General features: G+C 46.4%; 1 protein-coding gene across 2 annotated transcripts in view; it reads right to left on the minus strand.

Moving 5' to 3' along the window:
* The window catches only part of KIN (Kin17 DNA and RNA binding protein), a 58,714-nt gene extending 37,185 nt beyond the window's left edge, over window positions 1-21,529 (minus strand). For both annotated transcript variants that reach the window (XM_044276740.1, XM_044276739.1), the window contains exons 1-3: window positions 21,361-21,529; window positions 11,709-11,803; window positions 2,257-2,300 (exon numbers count right to left, since the gene is read on the minus strand). In XM_044276740.1, coding sequence (XP_044132675.1) covers window positions 2,257-2,300; window positions 11,709-11,803; window positions 21,361-21,474 — 253 coding nt within the window. In that variant the 5' untranslated portion in view covers window positions 21,475-21,529. The remainder of the gene's footprint in view (window positions 1-2,256; window positions 2,301-11,708; window positions 11,804-21,360) is intronic.
* Between the last annotated feature and the right edge of the window lie 550 nt (window positions 21,530-22,079).

Below are 22,079 nucleotides of genomic sequence, written 5' to 3' on the forward strand. Positions count from 1 at the left end.
ATTTATCACAGGGGCTCAGGCTGGAAGATAAATCGGGTGCAAGGACAGACACTTTTCTCTGAATCTACACCAATATTTGGTTAGCGTACTTTGAGACAGAATTATAGGCCAGAATTGTGGCACAATTTAGAGCAAAGCATTGCATTTTAGACCCACCCTTCCTAAGCCATGCTCCCTTTTCAAGCAAGGTGGAAAAAGCTGTAGAAACCTTGGTTTCTCCAAACTGTGCCAATTTGCTACCAAAATCACTAGTCTACAGCTCAACACCTGTCCATAGGTGGTGTGTGGTATTACAACTCGTCTCCATTTGCTTTAATAGAACCAAGCTGAAATACCAGACATGCCATGGATAGATGTGCAAAACCCCTTCCTGCAACTTTTTAAGTCAGAATTCTAGTGTGCAGGGCTCAAAACGCTAGTTCTTATTCCCCCAGGACTCCTCTTCTGACCTTCCCCATCAGAATGAAGTGGGTGAGTAGACTGTTGACTGCCTCCAGATGTAGTGTACTACTGACTCCTACTCTAAAAACGTGTACCATGCAGTAAGGGTACTTTCACACTTGCAGCAGGACGAATCCGACAGGCTGTTCACCATGTCGGATCCGTCCTGCGGCTATTTCGCCGTGCCCGCGGACCGCCGCTCCGTCCCCATTGACTATAATGAGGACGGGGGCGGAGCTCCGGCGCAGCACGGCGGTGCACTGAGAAAGCCGCCTGACATGCAGCGACGGGGACGGAGCGGCGGTCCGCGGGCACGGCAAAATAGCCGCAGGACGGATCCGACATGGTGAACAGACTGTCGGATTCGTCCTGCCGCAAGTGTGAAAGTAGCCTTAAGGTTTTATTGAAGGGAACATATCTATTAAAAACTGACCTATAGCACCATAGCATACGCCAAAAAGGACATGGAGAAGAGATGAGCACATCAGACATATACAGGCTGAGAGTATTTTCCAGCATATACACCAAATTAGATGTACACTCACAGATAAAAAACATAATGCACCAAGAAGGAGTTGTGGGAATGGAATGACAATATATAAGTGATTACAATATTAAAGGGAATAGGTTTATTTGGGAAAACTGTAGAATTGAAAGGAGGCTCTTGTATACTATTGGTCCCCTCTAGTGTGGATACCAGATGAGATATAGTTGGGCATGTAGGCATACAGGTTCCATTTGGCAACCTGCGGCACATTTGCCCACAGATGTTACAACTGGACTTGTAGACCGCGTACACTAGCAGACTACTGAAGCTGGCATCCGAGCATGCTCGATTGACGATAAATCTGGAGACCAGGCAGGCCATGGAAGTGCTGCAATCTGGTGGAGACATCACTGAGCCGTTAGCGCCCCTCATAGCACTACTAGGGGTGACCGACTATCGTATGCGATGGCTTTCTAGATCATCACATATCCAGTTGGTGCAGTGTGTCACTCCACAGCTAAGACAGGTTTGAAATGTTCACCATGAGGCCTCCATACTCGAACCGACCATCGTGGGATCCCAAACAGAACCTGGATTTGTTGCCAAAGATGATATGGTTCCAGTCCATAGCAGTCCAGGTTTCTTGTTCACAACACCACTGCAAACGAAGGTGACAGTGGTTGTCAATAGCAGGACACGTAATAGGAACTGTTACACCAAATATACTTCTGCTGTGCTCCTGGAAATGGCCCAGCCAGAAACAGGTTTGTGTAATGAAAGTGCCAACCGTGCCTGGATGGTGGACAATAAAACATTGGGAGCCGCTTGTTTGTCAGCAAATCAAAATGCTCTTTACTGGTGGTCTGTCTGGGCCATCTGTAGCCGGTTCGCTTTGTATACCCCCACATCACCACTGCTCCCAACATCTCCTAACAGCTAGGTCAGGACGGCCTAGATGGCAGAAAAACAACCATCCTGCTTCTTTCAGTCTAATGATGTGCCTCATCTAAAAGTCTGTGAACTGGGCAAAAATGTCTTCGAGTACATCATAGACATGTCTATCAGTCACCGACCTATCACCAAGAAGTACATGAACCAAAAGTAGCCTCAGATTTATAGGGTAGGGGGAAGCACTTTTACGCCCTCTTGTGGTAAGACCTAGTGTCTAATCATAGTACAGAAGTAATCATTTATATATCTCCCTGAGAAATAACTGCATGGTGAGTGTTGCAGCAATCCCACACTTCTATCTGGGTGCGTTATTTTTTTTTTTGTCAATGAGTTTAAGTACTGAAAAGCAGAAATAGATGAAGTACATCTATACTCACCAAAGCGTCTTTTTAGAAGTTCTAAAAATTCATTGCGGAATTCCCTTAAGAAAAGAAAAAAAAAATTAACAGTGGGAAAAAAAATGCTGCTTTTGGAAACTTAAATATTTCAGTTACATGAATATATGGGGATTATCCAAGACTAATTTCTATCGTTCCTAGACTTGACCATTTCTGGTTTTTAGAGCACCTGTAACCTCTCCTGACATGTCTGTTTTACTAATTACATGAATCCCCTGTGTAATTACAATTCTGGAGGGAGCGTGGCCAGCTAAGAGAGAGTGAGGACGCGTTCTGGCGATTTTCCCCCAACACTCACCACTCCTGATGGGCATAATGATCAAAAAGGGTAGAGCCCGACCATCAGCTCCCCTGGCATCCTCCCAAGGTGATCTCCCTCACTTCTTCGCCCGGTAATCCACTCTCCCGGACCCGGCTCTGAATGACGGCGCCACACGGTCATACCCCGCAGCCTACTGGATAGCTGCCCAAGGCACCTGGGAGCCCTTCTCTACAGGTCCACCGACGCCGCTCAGCATCAGTGCCCTCCTTGCACTATCCTGCCGAGCGCCACAAGCGGCTCCAGGGCCCTGACCAGGTCTCCCCGACGCCATCACAATCGCACTCACCACTCCAGCCTCACCTTCCTGCACTTGCCGGACTCTTTGCTGGACTCTGCACCGCAGCCGCAAACCACAGGCAAGTCCAGGGGGATCACCCCCCCCCCTCACCCTTTCTGGCCCAGAAAAGCCCCACTTATGGTGCCACTGCCAACTGCCCTAGACACCCACCATGGGCCCCCATGTGACCAGCCACCGCTAGGCACTGGTCTTCCCTGTCAAAGCCAGCCTCTGGACCACCAGCAACAGTCCCCCAACTTGTCTGTGCACCATATCCCCTCTTCTCCTACTCTCTCACTCCCCTGGATCCTCCCTGGCAGCATCCCCACACTGGTCCACTGGATCTTCATGGGACAGCTCCCATCCACAGGCGTCTGGAACAGCACCCCCTAGTCCTAAGAACACAACCGATCTTGCAGCCATACCCCCCAGGGGTCTCCTTTGCACTCCTCTTTGAGACTTTCCTCCTCTGCAGATTTACTTGACAAGGACTCTAGGCCTCCAACTATGGCAGACCTACATACCCTCATCTGCTCTGTATCCTCTAAGGCAGACCAGTCCAGTTTTGCTACCAATATCTTATAAGAATGTAAACAGGAATTCTCCCAAAACCGCTCTGAGTTGGCAGCAATTGCTGCCAAGAGTCAACTCCGTCACACAAAGCCATACAACCATATCCGCAGCTGTCAAAACCCTACAAGATAAGAGCCAAACTCATGATGCCCAACTCTGTCTTACACCATATGGATGATATAGAAAACCGCAGTTACCGCAACAATATACGGATCAGAGATCTCCCAGAGTCAGTAGCAATGGCTGATTTACTGCCCACGATTGTGGGAATATTCAACAACATCTTGAACCGCCCGCCAGGCACTCCCACAGAGATTTATAGGGCCCATCATGCCCTAGGTCTCCTAATCAAGACGGCGCTAGACCAAGAGATGTCATCTGTAGATTGCATTTCTACGCACTCAAAGAGAAAATCCTGAACAAAGCTTGACAACCATCTCCCCTGTCTCATGAAGAGACACCCATCACGCTGCTGCAAGACCTTTCCCGTCACACTGTCACAACGAGCTGCCTTTAGTCCTCTACCTTCTCATTAGACCGTAGAATCCCTTATCGCTGGGGCTGCCCCTTTGCCTTGTTTGCGGGCCCCAAGGGACGTGTTGCTCCGTAACCCCATGAACCTTCCACACTTCCTTCAACAGCTGGATCTGCCACCTTGGCCCTCCATTCACCCACCTGCTCCCGCACTGCTAGGACGACCTACTTTTTTGCAGGCCGCAAGTACCGAGGCTTCTGGACCGACCATGCCTGCTCCCCGTGGACCAAGACACAGACGATCTGCTGATCCCCGATGAGGATCCCCACCTAGCTCCGTCACCTGAAGGACTGTCTGCTGTTTCTGACTGGGATGATTGACCTGTTGCCATAACAGCTCATCTCCCCTTTTTCTTTTTGCATTTCTCTGTTTCAATTACTCCCCCTCAGTAGTAGGCGATACCTTTTTGACAGTTTATGTGGACAGGGAATGTGGCATGTCTGCTCCTCTCTGGCTGCTACTTTCCCCCAATAGTTTGAGACACTCGCTCGGAGCCGTTCGGTTCCTGGTGATTGTTTCATTAGACCTTTTGGTCACACTAGATAGTCATCGCTCTTTTTTTTTTTTTTTTTTTTTTCTCTTTTGTTGTTTGCCTTCATATTTACTTCTCTACTTGCCGTTTGCCATCCTCCTACCCCAGGATTACGGCCCTTTGAGATACTTTTGTTAACTTTTAAACCCCTGAACCTATTCAAGTGAATTTTGGATGGGTTTTTCCCCAAGTTATACTGGTTGGGTTGATGTGGGTTATGTGTATGTACAATGTAGGCTCACAAAGTTGTGGCAATTTATGAGAGGTGTAACTTTTCAGCTTAGGAGATAGTTGGGTAGATACAGAGATTGACTCAATTGTCTCCTAGACAGAGGGGAGGAATATGCTGGGTGTGTTTCTATTGTCCCATTGTGTGTTTGAATGGTGATTTCTCTCCTGTTATCTCTCAGGACAAAGGGGAATCGCCAATACACATGTGGAGACAAGTGGATTGCTCCTCGGGTGTCTCCAAGGCAGAGAGGATGAAACCATGATGCATTGTGGGGATGTGTTGTGTCTGTGTATCCTGAATTGCTGCATATCGTCTTGTGTCACAGTCTTCCTTCTGGTCCCCTAGGGGCGTGGCCACCAGATGGGGACCTGCATAAATACGGGCGGGTAGCCCTCAATAAAGGGTTCCTGTTTTATCCATCATGTTGAGGCTGGTGTTTGGATAACTGATCAAAACTGGGGGATTGCTATACGCTGAAGATTTGCTATACTCCCCTGGCATAACTACTAGCTCTTGTAAGAGCTGTTCCTGCTCTCTGGCTGTAGGAGAGGTTCACCCACTGGAGCCTGGAGCCTTGTCGTAGGTCCAGGGTGGGTAGGAGACGGTGAGGCCTCAACCAAGCTTCGGCGGTTCGTGGGGTCTGCAGCGCTTACGGTGTCAAGTGGACTGCTTGTAGTCCTCGGGAAGCACTAGGAGCATCTATCGACGGAGGTACCCGGTCGGGGTGCTAGGAGGTCCGTTACACTTGGTAACATCATTTGCTCCCCTCCCCCCTTTCTTTTCTTTTTCTTCCTTTTCTTTTTTACCCTCTTGTCCCTCCCCTCGCTCCTCTTGTTTTTCCTTCCCCGCAGTTATGACGTCGTTCAAGATAGCGTCCTTCAACGCGAAAGGCCTTAACACTCCTGAAAAAAGGGCCCAAGTACTTCACCAATCGCCAGAAGGTACAGGTTATCTGTTTTCAAGGAAGACATTTCAAAGAGGGTAGCGCCCTAGCATCTGCCATAGACACTACACGACCTGGCACTTTGCAAACAACCCAGCAAACAGCAAATAAGACAGAGGGGGTCGCCATAGGGATCCACAAATCTTTGCCTCATCAAGTGCTGGGCTGCTCTGTCGATACTGAAGCCAGATATTTGATTCTCTCGCTATTGATTGGCGGCCGAGAATTCACCTCTCTTAATGTTTACGCCCCCCAACAAAACCAGGTCCCCTTTCTCTTAGACCTTGTCGATACGGCCCTGCCCCTAGTCCGTGGTAAGGTTGTCCTCTGTGGTGAGCTTAACCTCACCCTAGACACCACACTTGACAACTCGACTGTGCGCGCTTCCCTTTCCTATTCGACCATAAAAAAAAAATTAGAAAAGCGCTACTCCAATTACAATTACTTCAACACCCTGCAGACAAAGATTATACTTTTTACTCCTCCCCACATTTTTCTTATAGCCGCATAGAGTACATTCTGCTCCAACACTCGGCCCCCTCGTGGCTGGATTCCACCCACATAGGCAATATCTTGTGGTCGGACCATGCCCCAGTCACCCGGATCAATTCAGAGACCCCTGGGACTACTTTTCCCCCCGGCCAGGATCACATGCAGAAATGTAAATAATTGAACAACGCCTACACAAGTGGCTTCTGGTCAATCATTTAATGTTACATTCCATACTGGTCTTAGAAACTTGTTCCAAGCACTCCTGAAGAAGAGGGCTTTAGACCCTCGAAACACGTTGAGTCACGTACCAATTAAAATGATTGACCAGAAGCCACTTGTGTAGGCGTTGTTGAAATTATTTACATTTCTGCATGTGATCCTGGCCGGGGGGAAAAGTAGTCCCAGGGGTCTCTGAATTGATCCGGGTGACTGCCCCCTGCCCCCCCCCCCCCCGTGAAGTGAGTGCATTTGATTTTATCATTCTTATTTTTAATTTACTATCTGTCGATATCAACACCACAAGGATATTGATAGTCCTAAACCTCTGGCTCCTTTATTAGACCTGGGTGAAGGTCCTTTTATTTAAACCTACCTTGATATATACATAACTAACAACTGATTTGAATTATCATCACGTTTAGTGACTGAGGGTATTTGGCGCCTATTACATGTTTTCTTTTTCTTTTTAACGGGTGTGAAGGGTTTCTCCTCCCCCTTTTTTTCCTTTCTACACCACTTCTACCTCTCCTCAGTGGGCAAGGATATCCTTGACCCACCGAAACACCTGTGCGGCCTACCCTATTCTATAGTTGGAAACAAGCATAACGTATATATACCACTCGTTGGAAGTTTCACCTCCACCCCATGGCGCCTTTGTTAACCTCTACCTCAGGTACTCTTCTCTGTGTTACCTGGTCCACTTTCAAGACCAGATAACTTCAATTGTACCCTAATCCTCTCTTTTTTATATTTCTACATTTGTCTTAAGGAGAAGGCACTCTCAAACTTGCACTACAGAAGACTGCCTCTCTCGAGCTTGCCCACAAACGAGCACTCTCTTTATCGACCCTCCAAGATCTCCACAACTCACGCCTGGAGTCGTCTTATAAGCGCATGATCCAATTATGCTGTAGTAAATTCTATGAATATGGCAACAAGAGTGGGTGTTTGCTGGCAAGGACTCTCAGGGGAAAATAGGCTGCCTCCCACATCCCCGCCATCAAGAATCCTGCGGATCGTGTGGTCCATACCTCCGCAGATATTGCCTCCTCCTTTCATGCCTTCTACTCTGAACTATACAACCTAGCCAGCCCTGCTCCCGGGCGACCCGGACATGGATCTGAACCCCTCCCTCAGTCCTTTAGATTATCCGAACTGGAATCCGCTAGTTTAGAAACTTTATTCATGGAGGCTGAACTTCAAACGGTTCTTAAATCTCTACCGGGGGACAAAAGCCCGGGTCCTAACTGGTTTACAGTCAGGTTCTATAAATCTTTCTCGACTTGCCTTTCCCCCTTCTTGCTCTGGATCTTTAATGCGGTGTCTCCCAAGCTTCCCTTCCCAGTATAGGCCACAGAGGCCCATATTGCAGTTATTCCTATTTCCCTCCTAAATGTAGATCTTAAAATACAGTTGCAAGAAAAAGTATGTGAACCCTTCATCTAAGTCACAATAGAAAATCACAGTCTGCTTAAAAACTAGCAACACACAAATAATTAAATGTTACCATGTAAACATTCACAGTGGAGGTGGAAAAAGTATGTGAACCCCTAGACTAATGACATCTCCAAGAGCTAATTGGAGTGAGGTGTCTCCCAACTGGAGTCCAATCAATGAGATGAGATTGGAGGTGTTGGTTACAGCTGCCCTATAAAAAAAACACAAGCCAGTTCTGGGTTTGCTTTTCACAAGCAGCATTGCCTGATGTGAATGATGCCTCGCACAAAAGAGCTATCAGAAGACCTACAATTAAGAATTGTTGACTTGCATAAAGCTTGAAAGGGTTATAAAAGTTTCTCCAAAGGCCCCTCTGTTCATCAGTCCACGGTAAGACAAATTGTCTATAAATGGAGAAAGTTCAGCACTGCTGCTACTCTCCCTAGGAGTGGCCGTCCTGTAAAGATGACTGCAAGAGCACAGCGCAGACTGCTCAATGAGGTGAAGAAGAATCCTACAGTGTCAGCTAAAGACTTACAAAAGTCTCTGGCATGTGCTAACATCCCTGTTAGCGAATCTACGATACGTAAAAAGATAAACAAGAATGGATTTCATGGGAGGATACCACAGAGGAAGCCACTGCTGTCAAAAAACAAAACAAAAAAAAAAACATTGCTGCACGTTTACAGTTTGCACAAGAGTACCTGGATGTTCCACAGCAGTACTGGCAAAATATTCTGCGGACAGATGAAACCAAAGTTGAGTTGTTTGGAAGAAACACACAACACTATGTGTGGAGAAAAAGAGGCACAGGACACCAACATCAAAACCTCATCCCAACTATGAAGTATGGTGGTGGGGGCATCATGGTTTAGGGCTGCTTTGCTGCGTCAGGGCCTGGACGGATTGCCATCAAAGGAAAAATGAATTCCCAAGTTTATCAAGACATTTTGCAGGAGAACTTAAGGCCACCTGTCCGCCAGCTGAAGCTCAACAGAAGATGGGTGTTGCAACAGGACAACGACCCAAAGCATAGAAGTAAATCAACAACAGAATGGCTTAAAAAGAAGAAAATACGCCTTCGGGAGTGGCCCAGTCAGAGTCCTGACCTCAACCCGATTGAGATGCTGTGGCATGACCTCAAGAAAGCGATTCACACCAGACATCCCAGGAATATTGCTGAACTGAAACAGTTCTGTAAAGAGGAATGGACAAGAATTACTCCTGACCGTTGTGCACGTCTGACCTGCAACTACAGGAAACATTTGGTTGAAGTTATTGCTACCAAAGGAGGTTCAACCAGTTATTAAATCCAAGGGTTCACATACTTTCTCTACCTGCACTGTGAATGTTTACATGGTGTGTTCAATAAAAACATGGTAACATTTAATTCTGTGTGTGTTATTAGTTTAAAGGGGTAGTCTCATCTTAATGATCACTGTTAAATATGTTAATGACTTGACAGTGATCATTTTTCTAAATACATGTTATTACCCAATTCCCACCCTTTTTTAGAAAATAAGTCCCCTCTTACCTGTTGTCTTTGGTCTCCCCTGGTTACGGCCACCTCTCCTGTTGAATCCTGCCGGGCCACGCTTGCGCAAAAGACTGAAGATTCTCTCCCGGCCAGCCAATGTCCTGAACGCGCACGCCACCGCGCATGCGCCATGATGACTTCTTCCTGGCCAGTATAGTACAGTGCCGCGAACGCGCACGGAATAAGTCACCATGGCGCATGCGCGGCAGCGTGCGCGTTCAGGACATTGCGCGGCCCGGCCAGGAGAAGAATCCAGGAAGTGAACGTCGCGCTCAAGGAAGGCAAGTATGAAAAAGGAAGATGAGAATACCCCTTTAAGCAGACTGATTGTCTATTGTTGTGACCTAGATGAAGATCAGATCACATTTTATGACTAATTTGTGCAGAAATACATATCATTCCAAAGGGTTCACATACTTTTTCTTGCAACTGTATATGCCAAAATACTGGCTAACAGATTCAATGTCTATCTACCCTCGATCATCCACCCTGACCAGGTGGGGTTCATGACAACACATTGAAGACACTAAATATTATCCACCACTCAAAAACAAACAATAATACCCCTCTCGTGATTCTGTCCCTAGATGCTGAAAAGGCCTTCCACCGTATCTCCTGGTATTCGCTCCACACAGTCCTCTCCCACATAGGCATAGGTTTGGGATTTCTATCAAAGATTCCTAGTTTATATCAACAACCCTCAGCACGGGTCAAAGTTAACCGCACCCCTTTCCCTATTCATAATGGTACACGACAAGGCTGCCCATTGTCTCCTCTACTTTAGGTCTTGGTTATGGAACATCTTATGTCCTCCATCTGCAATAACCCGGACATCTACTGCTCTATATAACTATTCCTCGCATTTGTCTACCATCTTTGCGCCATGAGATCTCTCGCTTTGGTGAATGGACCAATTTTAAGATCAACATGACCAAGTCTGAAGCCCTAAATGTTTCCTTAGGGTACTTTCACACTTGCGGCAGAGAGATCCGGCAAGCAGTTCCATCGCCGGAACTGCCTGCCGGATCAGGCAAAATGTATGCTAACTGATGGCATTAGTAAGACTGACCAGGATCCTCATCAGTCTTAAAAATGCCTGATCAGTCGAAAAAATGCATTGAAATGCCGGATCAGGTCAAGTCTTCAGTTTTTTCTTTCGCCGGAGATAAAACCGTAGCATGCTGCGGTTTTCGCTTTTGCCTGATCAGTCAAAACTACTGAACTGAAGACATCCTGATGCAAACTGAACGGATTACTCTCCATTCAGAATGCATAGGGATAAAACTGATCAGTTCTTTTCCGGTATAGAGCCCCTGTGACGGAACTCTATGCCGGAAAAGAAAAACGCAAGTGTGAAAGTACCCTTACCTGTTTCCCTGGTCTCCTCCCTCAAAACCTTGTTTTCTTTTGCCTGGCCATCAAACGGGATAACATACTTGGGTATCAAAATTACAGCTTACCTATCACAACTCTTTAGACTTAATTTCACCCCTCTCCTTCAACGTGTGCCCCCGGACTGCGGCTCTGTCCCCATTGACTATAATGGGGGGGGGGGGGGGGAGGCACGGTGAGAGGCTGCAGGAATAAAACTACAACATGTCCGACATTTATTCCGGCAGCCTCTCGCCGTGCGCCCGCCGGAACTCCTCTCCGCCCCCATTATAGTCAATGGGGACGGAGCCGCAGTCCGGGGGCACATGTTCATTAGCGGCAGGACGGATCTGACACAAACCCGACGGAACAGCCTGCTGGAGGTCCGTGCCGCTAGTGTGAAAGTAGCCTAAAATACTTGAATGAGAAAACAATTCTGGAGCATCAATTTTTATGAATCTATGACGTGCCATTGCTTTATTATTCCTGTTAGAAGTGAATGTAATAGCAGGTTTGGGCATGCTGAACTTCAACCAGTTATGTTCTAAGGAAGATAAGCCAGCGTTCGGTTCTGGGTGCAGCTTATTCCTCTCTTCCTATAGAGAATGCATGACTAGCCAACAGTTATCATAGGAGTACGGTCAATCTTTATTTTTGTCAATACGGAGGGGGAAAAAAAAAAAAAGGATCAAATGATAGGCCCCTTTAATATACCTCTGGTGAATAATCAGTCCCTGGGTTGAGCTCTCAAGGACTGCAGAGTAGGGAGATGATCTCTGTGCTTTTAGTAAAGGTTTAAGTCCCCTTTATATGGCTCTGGAAGAACGAAGGATTAGCAGATTGCCTATGCATTATGAACTACTCATGGCAATTAATATAGGGAGAGGAGTTCTTTAAAAGCCACACCAGTAAAACGTACCGAACATATGAAAAACGGATCTATAGATTAGATATTACTCACTCAGAGAAGTAGTCCATGAACTGCTGGGGATTCTCAGACGCAAGAAGCAACTGCCTCTGGTGGGACTCTGACATGCAGTGACATTTGAAGCCATTCTAGAAGAGAAATAAGAAACATGGCTCATTTCTACAACTGCAGAAACTGAAAATGTTAATGTAGCATCAGAAAATTATCTACTGTTTATTAAAGTTTCTACATTAATAATTATTTTCTATAAACATTCAAACCCTATCCACCACCTGCCGCCTCCAATTCCAAAATATCTCTTGCCGGGAGTCTGCAAAAATGCTTCTGCATGCCCTCATCATCTCCCGTCTAGACTACTGTAACATGCTCTCCTGTGGCATTCCATCTAGCACCCTCGCACCCCTTCAAATCTATTCTCAACTCTGCTGTCCGACTTATTCACCTCTCCCCCATTACTCCTCTGCCAATTTGTTCACTGGCTCCCAATTACCAAGGGATTTCAGTTTAAAATACTAACAACTACATATAACGCCATCCACAACTTGTCCCCTTTGTAATTCTCTGAGTTACTTTTCCGATACCTCTTAACAAGTAATCTCCTATCCTCACAAGACCTCTCTCCTCTTATCACCACTTCCCACAATCACCTCCAAGATTTCTCCCGTGCATCCCCCATACTCTAGAACTCTCTACCCAAACATACACATTCTATAGATGTCTGCCAAACAACAGCCTTAAAGGGGTTCTCTGGGAATTAAGAAAATGAAAATACTTAAATATTACTTTATAATAATGATATTGTCAAATATCTTTCATTAGTTATAATGGCTCGTTTTCTCTAGGGAGCAATCATTAGGAGAAACAAAATAGCCGCTGCCCTATTAGTTCACACAAAACCTGTAAGTTTCTTCACAACACTGAGGTAAAGAGCTGCCTCATCCTCATCTCTACTTGTCAGGATTATGGACCTGAATACAGATAAGAACGTTAGCTGAATCTCTGGGGAATTTAGCTCATGAGAAGACATGAAGAAAAGAGACGACGGACAGGACAGTCTGTGGTAATGTGGGGCTGTGGTGATGGAGACTGCATACAAGTGCTGCTTCTCATTAGCCACATCCCTCACCCTCCTCTCATGTCTCCTCATCATTATCTCCATTCCCACAGAGACTCACCTGTATTCAGGATCATGATTCCTGACAAGCAGAGCAGAGAGGAGGATGAGGCAGCACTATGGCTCATTGTGGGGAAGTAACTTGTCCTCCTGTGTGATTAGGACAGCTTTGGTGTGTACTGATAGGACGGCAGACATTTTATTTCTCCTAATGATTGCTCCCTAGACAAAACAAGCCATTCTAACTAACTAATGAAATGTATTTGTGAACATATTTATTATAAAATAATATTTACCTAAGTATTTACATTTTTTTCATTCCCAGAGAACCCATTTAAAGGGGTTGTCCGGGCTTTTAATATTGATTATTTATCCTCAGGATAGGTCATCAATATCAATAAAGGGGTTGCAATGTGGTTAGTCTCAAAGAAGACATTACTCAGGTGGCATCTCACCCCAGTACAGATATTAAAGTCTGATCCTAATTAGGGCTCATTCAGATGACCGTATGAACAGGTCCGCATCTGTTCCGCAATTTTGCAAAACGGGTGCGGACCCATTCATTTCAACGAGACTGCAAAAGATGCGGACAGCACACCATGTGCTGTCCGCATCCGTAGTTCCATTCAACAGACCGGCAAGAAAGATAGAGCAAGTCCTATTCTTGTCTGCACTCTCGGATAAGAATGGTCATTTTTATCACAGTGTTGGCCATGTGTGGTACGCAAAATGTGGAAATCACACGACCGGTATCCATGTTTTGTGGATCCGCAATTTGTGGACCGCAAAACACTACGGCCATCTGAAAGAGCCCTTAGTCTGAGCTTTGCTGGAAAGGATGTGGGGACAAAGGCTCCCTATATCATAAGTAGTAGTCCTGTCCTATCACTTTTAATTATTGGCAGACTATATTCTACTTTATCTCGCCCTCATTGCAAACTAAGATTTCCTCTGATGCAACCTTGGAGGTGCTATTTTTAAACTTAAGAGTCACTTCCAGCTACTGGGCGCACATCAGCATGCCATATAATTCATGTAGACAGGGGCAGACTGGGAAGTTAGGGTGGCCCTATGTTGTAGGCGGGACCCACTTGTTGAAGGTGGGACAACAGAAGAAGGTGGGACCAGCAACACCGTAGTGCAGAACAAAGTACCCCTAGGGTTGAGTGAATCGGGCTTCAAAACGTTGTTTGTAATGCTGTTCCCGTGTACAGCATTGGCTGAAGTTGCGCAAGTCTTCAGTGAATGGCTACGGTATTCCTATCTGCGTATTTAAAAACATTTTAAAATAGGAATCCGGGTTTGGTACTGGCTGGTTCCTCGGTACCGGAGCAGACTTCGGATTCCTATTTTTAAATGGTTTTAAATACACAGATAGTCTCGCGTAACTTTGGCTACTATTACGTGCAGTGATCTCCTTCTCAGTATGAGGACAAGTGACCGCTAATGCCACCACCTCACCCCCAAACAGAATCATTGTTTGCTGGCAGCAGATTGTGATTAGACAACACAATCTGCCGCTGGCAAACGATGATTCCTAAACCTGTAGAAAGATTGGGATTGCCTGATGAACAAGCATTTCCTCGTTCATCTGGTAATTGTTGGCAGCATCAGACTGCCAGATCATCGCTAACTAATCAGCCTTACTATGAACACTCGTTAGCGATGATCTGGCAGACAATCTGCCAGTGTACTACCGCCTCAAGACGGCTCTATTGTTCTCGAGAGGCCTAGATGAAGATGTCCACAGAAGAGCACTGCACCTATCAGTGTAATGTGTGATGCTCTAATGCAGCCACTCATCCCCTTCCCTCTCTGGTCAGAGTGAATGGTCTGACTGAGAAAGTCAAGCAAGGCTGTTCCCTGGGCTAAAAGTCCAAACACTTGGAAGACGAAGTTAAAGTTTATTTTAGGTTATTGGAGGGCTTGTTCGAGATTATCTTGGATTGTCTAATTTCAAGAGGAGACCAGACAACTTAGGGGATCAACTTGTAATCAAGTTAGATGCAAGCCAACCACTGGCCATTTCAGTGCAGGGTCCATTCACACGTCCGCAATTTCGTAATTGCGGACCCATTCATTTCTATGGGGCAGCCCACAATGTGCTGCCCGGATACGGACCCACACTTCCGGGTCCGCAATTCCGTTCCCGAAAAAAAATAGAACATGTCCTATTTTTGTCCGCAATTGCGGACAAGAATAGGCATATTCTATTAGTGCCAACAATGTACGGTCCGCAGAATGCGGTTCGCACATTGCCGCTGTCCGTGTTTTGCGGATCCGCAAAACACGTTACGGACGTGTGAATGGACCCTAAGGTCAGTGATTGGCTGCAGCGTTTAGGTGTTCTCGACAGAACGTCAATACTTTAGCCGAGAAAACAGGCCTGTCTGGAGAACAGGAAAAGTGGTGCAAAACCTGTCAAATAAGTAATCATCTATTCTTTATTCTTTAGTTCGGTTTTCTCTAGAATTAGGACAACCCCTTTAAAAGAACCAGAAAGAAGAAAACAAAGAGACTTTAAAAAAAATTATATCCAGAAACCCATTAACCTGTTTGTTTAAAAAAAAAAATAAATAAAAAAAAATGTACATACAATAATCACATACAGACTGCTAATACGCGATAAAAAAAAAAAAAAAAAAAAGGGAAGTGCCTCTAAGTGCCACGGTCAATCAGAAGCTTCATCACTACTGCATAAAGTACAGCATAAGTAAAGCTTCCTTCACACACAGGATTCGCAGTGTATGAGCTCTAGTCTTTGTGTGTCCACTGTACACTGCTCATAAGAACTATTTAAGAAGGAACCAGCATTTGATCAATAAGCTTTAGATATGTATCTTTCTTATACAGTCATCAAAATGAGTACTAATATACATATTGTGATGTCATAATCAGATCTAGGTCTCTATGACATCACGTCATTGCTATAATTCCAACCAACAGTCTGATACCAGCGTCAGTCTTTCTCTACGACGTTAGCAATGCCAAAAAGGGAGATGATGATGGTGATGCCTGAGGGGAAGAAGATGAGGCTTGCTGTTCAAATGGCGATGCCAAATGGTACAAAAAGAAGAATGGATGTTCAGGAGGAGAAGGCAACGCCAAATGGAAAGAAGATGATCAGGCTTGCTGTTCAGGAGGAGAAGGCAACGCCAAATGGAAAGAAGATGATCAGGCTTGCTGTTCAGGAGGAGAAGGCAACGCCAAATGGAAAGAAGATGATCAGGCTTGCTGTTCAGGAGGAGAAGGCAACGCCAAATGGAAAGAAGATGATCAGGCTTGCTGTTCAGGAGAAGGCAACGCCAAATGGAAAGAAGATGAGGCTTGCTGTTCAGAAGGAGATGCAGATGGCGATGCCAAATGGGAAGAAGAGGAGGATTGCTGTTCAGGAGGAGAAGGTAACATCTAATAGGAAGAAGATGAGGCCTGCTCTTCAGGAAGAGGTGCAAGGGAGGCAGTTTACATTTGATAAAGTTGGAGATTGCATTATGAGAGACATCAATGAAGTGAACCCCTTAAAGAGGAATAGACCATGGTGAACCTCATAAGGTACAGCGATGTGTAATTATATTTTTTTTTTTTTGGGGGGGGGATCACGATGGAAGGAAGGTTTGGAGATGTAAGTTCACAACTGTCACAGAATTTATTTCAAAAGGCAACTATAAATAATAGTGCATAATAATTATTCCTCAAGGTACCAGATTTACCAGTTTATAGATGAAGCGGAGAGGATTCTACAAACTCAGCAAAAACTAAATTTCAAACCTGGCAAAATGCTATACAAGAAAGCGGTCAGTGGTGAGGTTATGATATAAATGATGTCACAATGTGCATCTATACATCCATCTAGACCCCTTCCCATACGATGTTTACTCATTGCAGGTGTCCTGGTGAGGAAGGGCAGTGTTCCCCATACTAGTGACCATTGGGAGCCTTAGTGGTCAGACGGGAATGTTAATAAGGCCGCTGTCACACAGTCAGTGTCTGATCAGTGATTGTGAGCCAAAACCAGGAGTGGAGGATACACAGAGATGAGGTATAATGGAAAGATTGGCTCCTGTTCGCTGTTTTTGACTCAAAACTGAGATGGATCACTGGTCAAACAGTGACTGTGTGAAAGCGGACCAACTGAGAAGCGGCGGCGACACCTTCTCACCAATTTATTGAAAATGCTTTAAGTTCTTATAGAATCATGTCCTTAGATTATAGTCTGGATGAGATTTTGAAAAGTCTCATCCATGTTACATAAAAAAATCTGCAGTGGAGGGCTAGTAGCACACTAGCGGTTGCTGTGCCAGTCAGAAACAGCCTGGCGGCCGGACGCTGCCGAAATACCGCCTGGCCCAATTAACGATAATAGAGTCCGGCAGTGATCCGGCCGCAATCCACTGCGTGCAATAGTTTTGTCTGCCCGATTCCTGGCACCCTATGCTGGAATACTGTGCCGCTAGTGTATAACAGGCACAAATTGACCAGCGGTATGGATGTGAGACCTGCAGCATTTCATAACATGCTGACGATCTCCACCCTTTGCAATGAAGAGGACGAAATCCACAGTAAAAACCAAAAGTGATATTTTCAGACATGTGCGGAAGTAACCACAGGGGTTCTTTGAAAAACTACAAAAATAGAATAAGTGGTGTAAAAATATTTTCTTAATTAAAACCAAGTTTAAGAAATGAGCTGATAGAAAGGTTGCTGATCCCTGGTCCATTCCTTTTTGTAGTGACACCTTGTAATATTGACATACGGTTTGGAAACTTCTACACCGACATCTACAAGTAACTACGCCAGCCCGCACAAGTCATAGCCACTACACCGAGTTCCTGGATGAAGTCTACGCCAACCAGATGGATCCTGGAAGTGAGGGCATCGTTTGGGGACAGCGCCCATATAACCAGTTCAGCTACAGTGCTCCACCAGTCTGGTTCTCAGAGCCATCTCTTACAAGGACACAAATGACAGTCCTCGGGAGCAGGACGCTGAAGAAGAAGTCAGGGTGGCAGAGCGGTGCACACTGGAGTTTTGTATAGTCCAGTACTACCCGCTGTGCTCACCTAGCATGGGCTCACACACCAGACCCTGCTCCTTCTCCTCCTTTCATGTCACATCAATTCACCAAGGGGATGTGGAGACCCCAAGCTGACTTGCTGCCTCTTTGTCCTTGCCATGGCCCAGTGCCAGTCTGTGCTCCACCACCTCACAGGACTAATAGCCTACCTCAGGCGGCTCTCCAGCTGCCACTGTGCCCTGCTGTCGGCTGATAGATCCCAACATTTTGGGAGTTGTAGTTTTGCAACAGCTGGAGAGCCTCAGGTTGGCCATCCCTGGCATACATACACAGAAAGGGGGCTGATACAAAAAGCGAAGAGGAACACACACAATAATTGAGGACACTGATGGGGATGGCGATGACACTGCTGTCCCTTAGGTTAGTACTGCTCGCAGTATATATGTAAAAAATAAAAACCACCATAAACTGTACGAGTGGCCTGTCCTCTTCTATCCGGATTGACTGCTCCTAGTTCTTATGACGTTACATGCCTATGTTCTGTTTCTGCGCTACCCAAATTATGGATCCCGGTATCCCGCAATTTGCCCTTTCGCAAGTCTCACACTAGGTTACAAATGGTTATTCATGTCCACGGACATACGGATGTGGACAGCACACGGTTTGCTGTCCGCATCTTGCGGCTCATTGAAATGGATAGGTTTGCATCCAATCTGCAAAAAAAATGTGAAAATATGGTCATGTGCATGAGGCCTGAGGGCTTCTTCAGGTGTGCGATTTTCATGACCCATTATAGACAATACTCACAGTTCTCATTTTCCACACGGACCATCAGTCCTTGCTGAACTCCCCCAATCTAGTCCCTGAGGGTCCATGCATTACTTATGTACAGGTAGGAGACCCTCCTGGACCCCGGCTGCAGTGTACACAATATACTAGACCAGTGATGGTGAACCTTTTACAGACCAAGTGCCCAAACTGCAACCGAAAACCCACTTATTTATCGCAAAGTGCCGACATTGCAATTTACCCTGAATACCAATACAGTGTATCTTCCATGTACTTTATCATTTAGCTATAATAGCCCGCCTACATTCAGTGCGCTCCCTGTGCTGTTCATAGTGCGCCCTGCGCTGATGAATGGCAGGAAAAGTCTAAGGCATATTGGTACACCTTAGACTTTTTCCAGGGTGCGGGTACCCACAGGGAGGGCTCTGAGTGCCGCCTCTGGCACCAGTGCCATAGGTTCGCCAACACTGTTCTAGACGCTGCCTCTCTGCTGCCCTTCCTTCATATCCAGAGGTAAGCTGCAGAGGATAGGGCTCCGTCCTGCTGAAGAGGTGGCTGATGTCTTCAATCACTCTCAATGGCAGCCTATGGTCAGTGAGTGAAACACTGAAGACGGCCCGTAGTCTGCTTTAGGGCTCATGTAAGCAGCGGTCGCTATTTTTGTGGTCCACAAATTACGGATCTGAAAAAAAAAACACAGATGCGGGCCTTGTGCGTTCTGCATTTTGCAGAAAGAACGCCCTCCCCTCTATAGAACTGTCCTATCCTTGTCCATAAAATGGACAAGGATAGGACATGTTCTGTTTTTTAGTGTGGCTGCGTAACTGACATGCGGTTGCGGAAAGCACGCGGTGTGCTAGCTGCACGTTTTACGGCCTCATTGAAGTAAATGGGTCCGCATCTGAGCGGCAAAAAATGCGGATCGGATATGGATAAAAAAAACGGAAGTTAGTCTGTGTGCATTCTGTTTCCATATGTCCGTTCTGCACAAAAATAGAATGTGTCCTATTATTGTCTGCATAACGGACAAGGATAGGACTGCCCTATCAGGGGCAAGCTGTTAGGTACCGCAAAATACGGAATGCACACGGACGTCATCCGTATTTTTTGCGGATTTGTGTTTTTGTAGACCGCAAAATACATACGATTGTGTGAAACAGCCCTTATACTGGCAGGCTTAGCAGTCAATTAATGGGAACAAACTCTGAGCACTAGAAATCGTTACGTACATATCTAATTCCTTTACAAATCAGCCTCCGTAAACAATGAGGTGCTGGCCCCGATGCTCAGGAGAGCCCCCCGGCCCTTGAATTTGACAGGGCCTGACGTCTGCCTTGGCCCTGTCAATCACGCGCCTTCGTTGCCTGAGCAGCACAGATACCGACTGTGCCTGTATTGTACGCAGATGTGAGCGGCGCATGCACAGTCGCCATCTGCACTGCTCAGGTAGTTGCTGCACCACTTGAAGCAACAATACAAACCCAAGACTGACAGGGCCGGTTGAGATGTCTAGGCTTATCAATCAAGGAGGTGGGGGTCTCCTGAGGAGTGGGGACATATTGTTTTACTCATCTCTAGTCTGCACTCAAATTCCACATGGCCAGTCCTGGTTCTCACAACACCCCGGAGGTCAGTAGCCGATGTGGCGCTGGGAAGTAAGAACTAATCAAAGGGTTAATTATGTAAAATGCTGAACTACTGGCGGTTAGCTGAGCTGTATGTGTACACATATATATCTAGATATGGACCTAGTACAGAGATACATCCAGCACACCGCCACTGCTAGGCACAAGCACCAGTGACCAGATCTTCTCCTTGGCACCAGGAGTATATGACCGCCACCCTGGGCACACAAGCAGCCAATAATCACCTGGCACTGGTTTTCTTGTATTACTTGGTGTAAAGGGAACCTGGTTTAGTTGCCCATAGCAACCAATCAGATTCCACCTTTCATTTTTCACAGCTCCTTAGGGTACTTTCACACTAGCGGCAGGGGACTCCGGCGGATGAACAGCCTGTCGGATCCGTCCTGCCGTTAGTGCACGTGTGCCCCCGGACTGCCACTCCGGCCCCATTGACTATAATAGGGGCGGGCCGGAGTTCCGGCAGCAGCACGGCAAACATGCCAAGAAGCGGCTGGGATAAGGCTAGGGCTACATGGCAACATTTTGTCGCACCGATGTTGCGCAACAATTTTAATAATGATAGTCTATGGTGTCGCACTGCGACATGACAGTAGCAAAAAATCCATCCAAGATAGACTATCATTATAACAATTTTCGTGTAACATCAACATTGCGCGACACATGTTGCAGTGTAGTTGTGCCCTATTTATCGCGCGACACATGTTGCAGTGTAGTTGTGCCCTATTTATCGTGCGACACATGTCGTCATGTAGCCCTAGCCTAAAACTACGACATGTCATATTTTTTTTCCGTCTGCCTCTCGCCATGTTTGCCGTGCTGTCCGGGGGCACACGTGCACTAGCGGCAGCACGGATCCGACAGGCTGTTCACCCACCGGACTCCGCGGCCGCTAATGTGAAAGTAGCTTCACAGTGTGAATCTGATAGGTTGCTATGGGTTACTAAGGCTTCGGTCAGAGCAGCCTACCCGATTCTCACTGACTGCAATGAAGACCGGCGTGATCCGGTAGAATTCCAGCCTAAATGCCGGGATCCTGGTCTGGAGTCCAGGGAGATCTCCACAGCCCTGGCCATTGGGCCATTTCCCAGGCTGAGGGCACACACTCCACAGCAGGCAGCTCACCTCGTCCCGGCACTGTTTCTGGCACATCTGGCAGTACCATCTCAGCTTCTGCAGACCTTTCGATTTGATGCGGTTGGCGATCGCCTTTGGTGTGAGGAAATCCGCCTTCCCCATTGCTGCGGCTCCCGACACCGGGCTCCGGTCCTGTACGGTGCTGTTCCGGGTAGGAATGAGGTCACGGGAAGAGGCGGGGCCTCCATGTCTAATGGGCGGGGCTTACCGATCACTGAGAAGTTGAACTAAGCTGAGCGGGTGGTAGATCAGTACTGGGGAGGGGAGTGATGTTATTTACATGAGGCTGATGGGAGGGAAGTCATTCTAATTACATGGGACTGTATATTGAAGGGAGAGATGTTATTTACATGGGGCTGTATGAAGGAGGGGCTGATGGGAGGGAAGTCATTCTAATTACATGGGACTGTATATTTAAGGGGAATGATGTTGTTTACATGGGGCTGTATTAAGGAGGGGGAAGTCATGTTTATTAAATGGGACTGTATGTTGAAGGGGAGTGATGTTATTTACATGGGGCTGATGGGAGGGAAGTCATTCTTATTACATGGGACTGTATATTGAAGGGAGAGATGTTATTTACATGGGGCTGTATGAAGGAGGGGGCTGATGGGAGGGAAGTCATTCTAATTACATGGGACTGTATATTGAAGAGGAGTGATGTTATTTACATGGGGCTAATCGGAGGGAAGTCATTCTTATTACAT

The sequence above is a fragment of the Bufo gargarizans genome, chromosome 2 (genome assembly GCF_014858855.1).
Source record: "Bufo gargarizans isolate SCDJY-AF-19 chromosome 2, ASM1485885v1, whole genome shotgun sequence".
Taxonomy (NCBI): domain Eukaryota; kingdom Metazoa; phylum Chordata; class Amphibia; order Anura; family Bufonidae; genus Bufo; species Bufo gargarizans.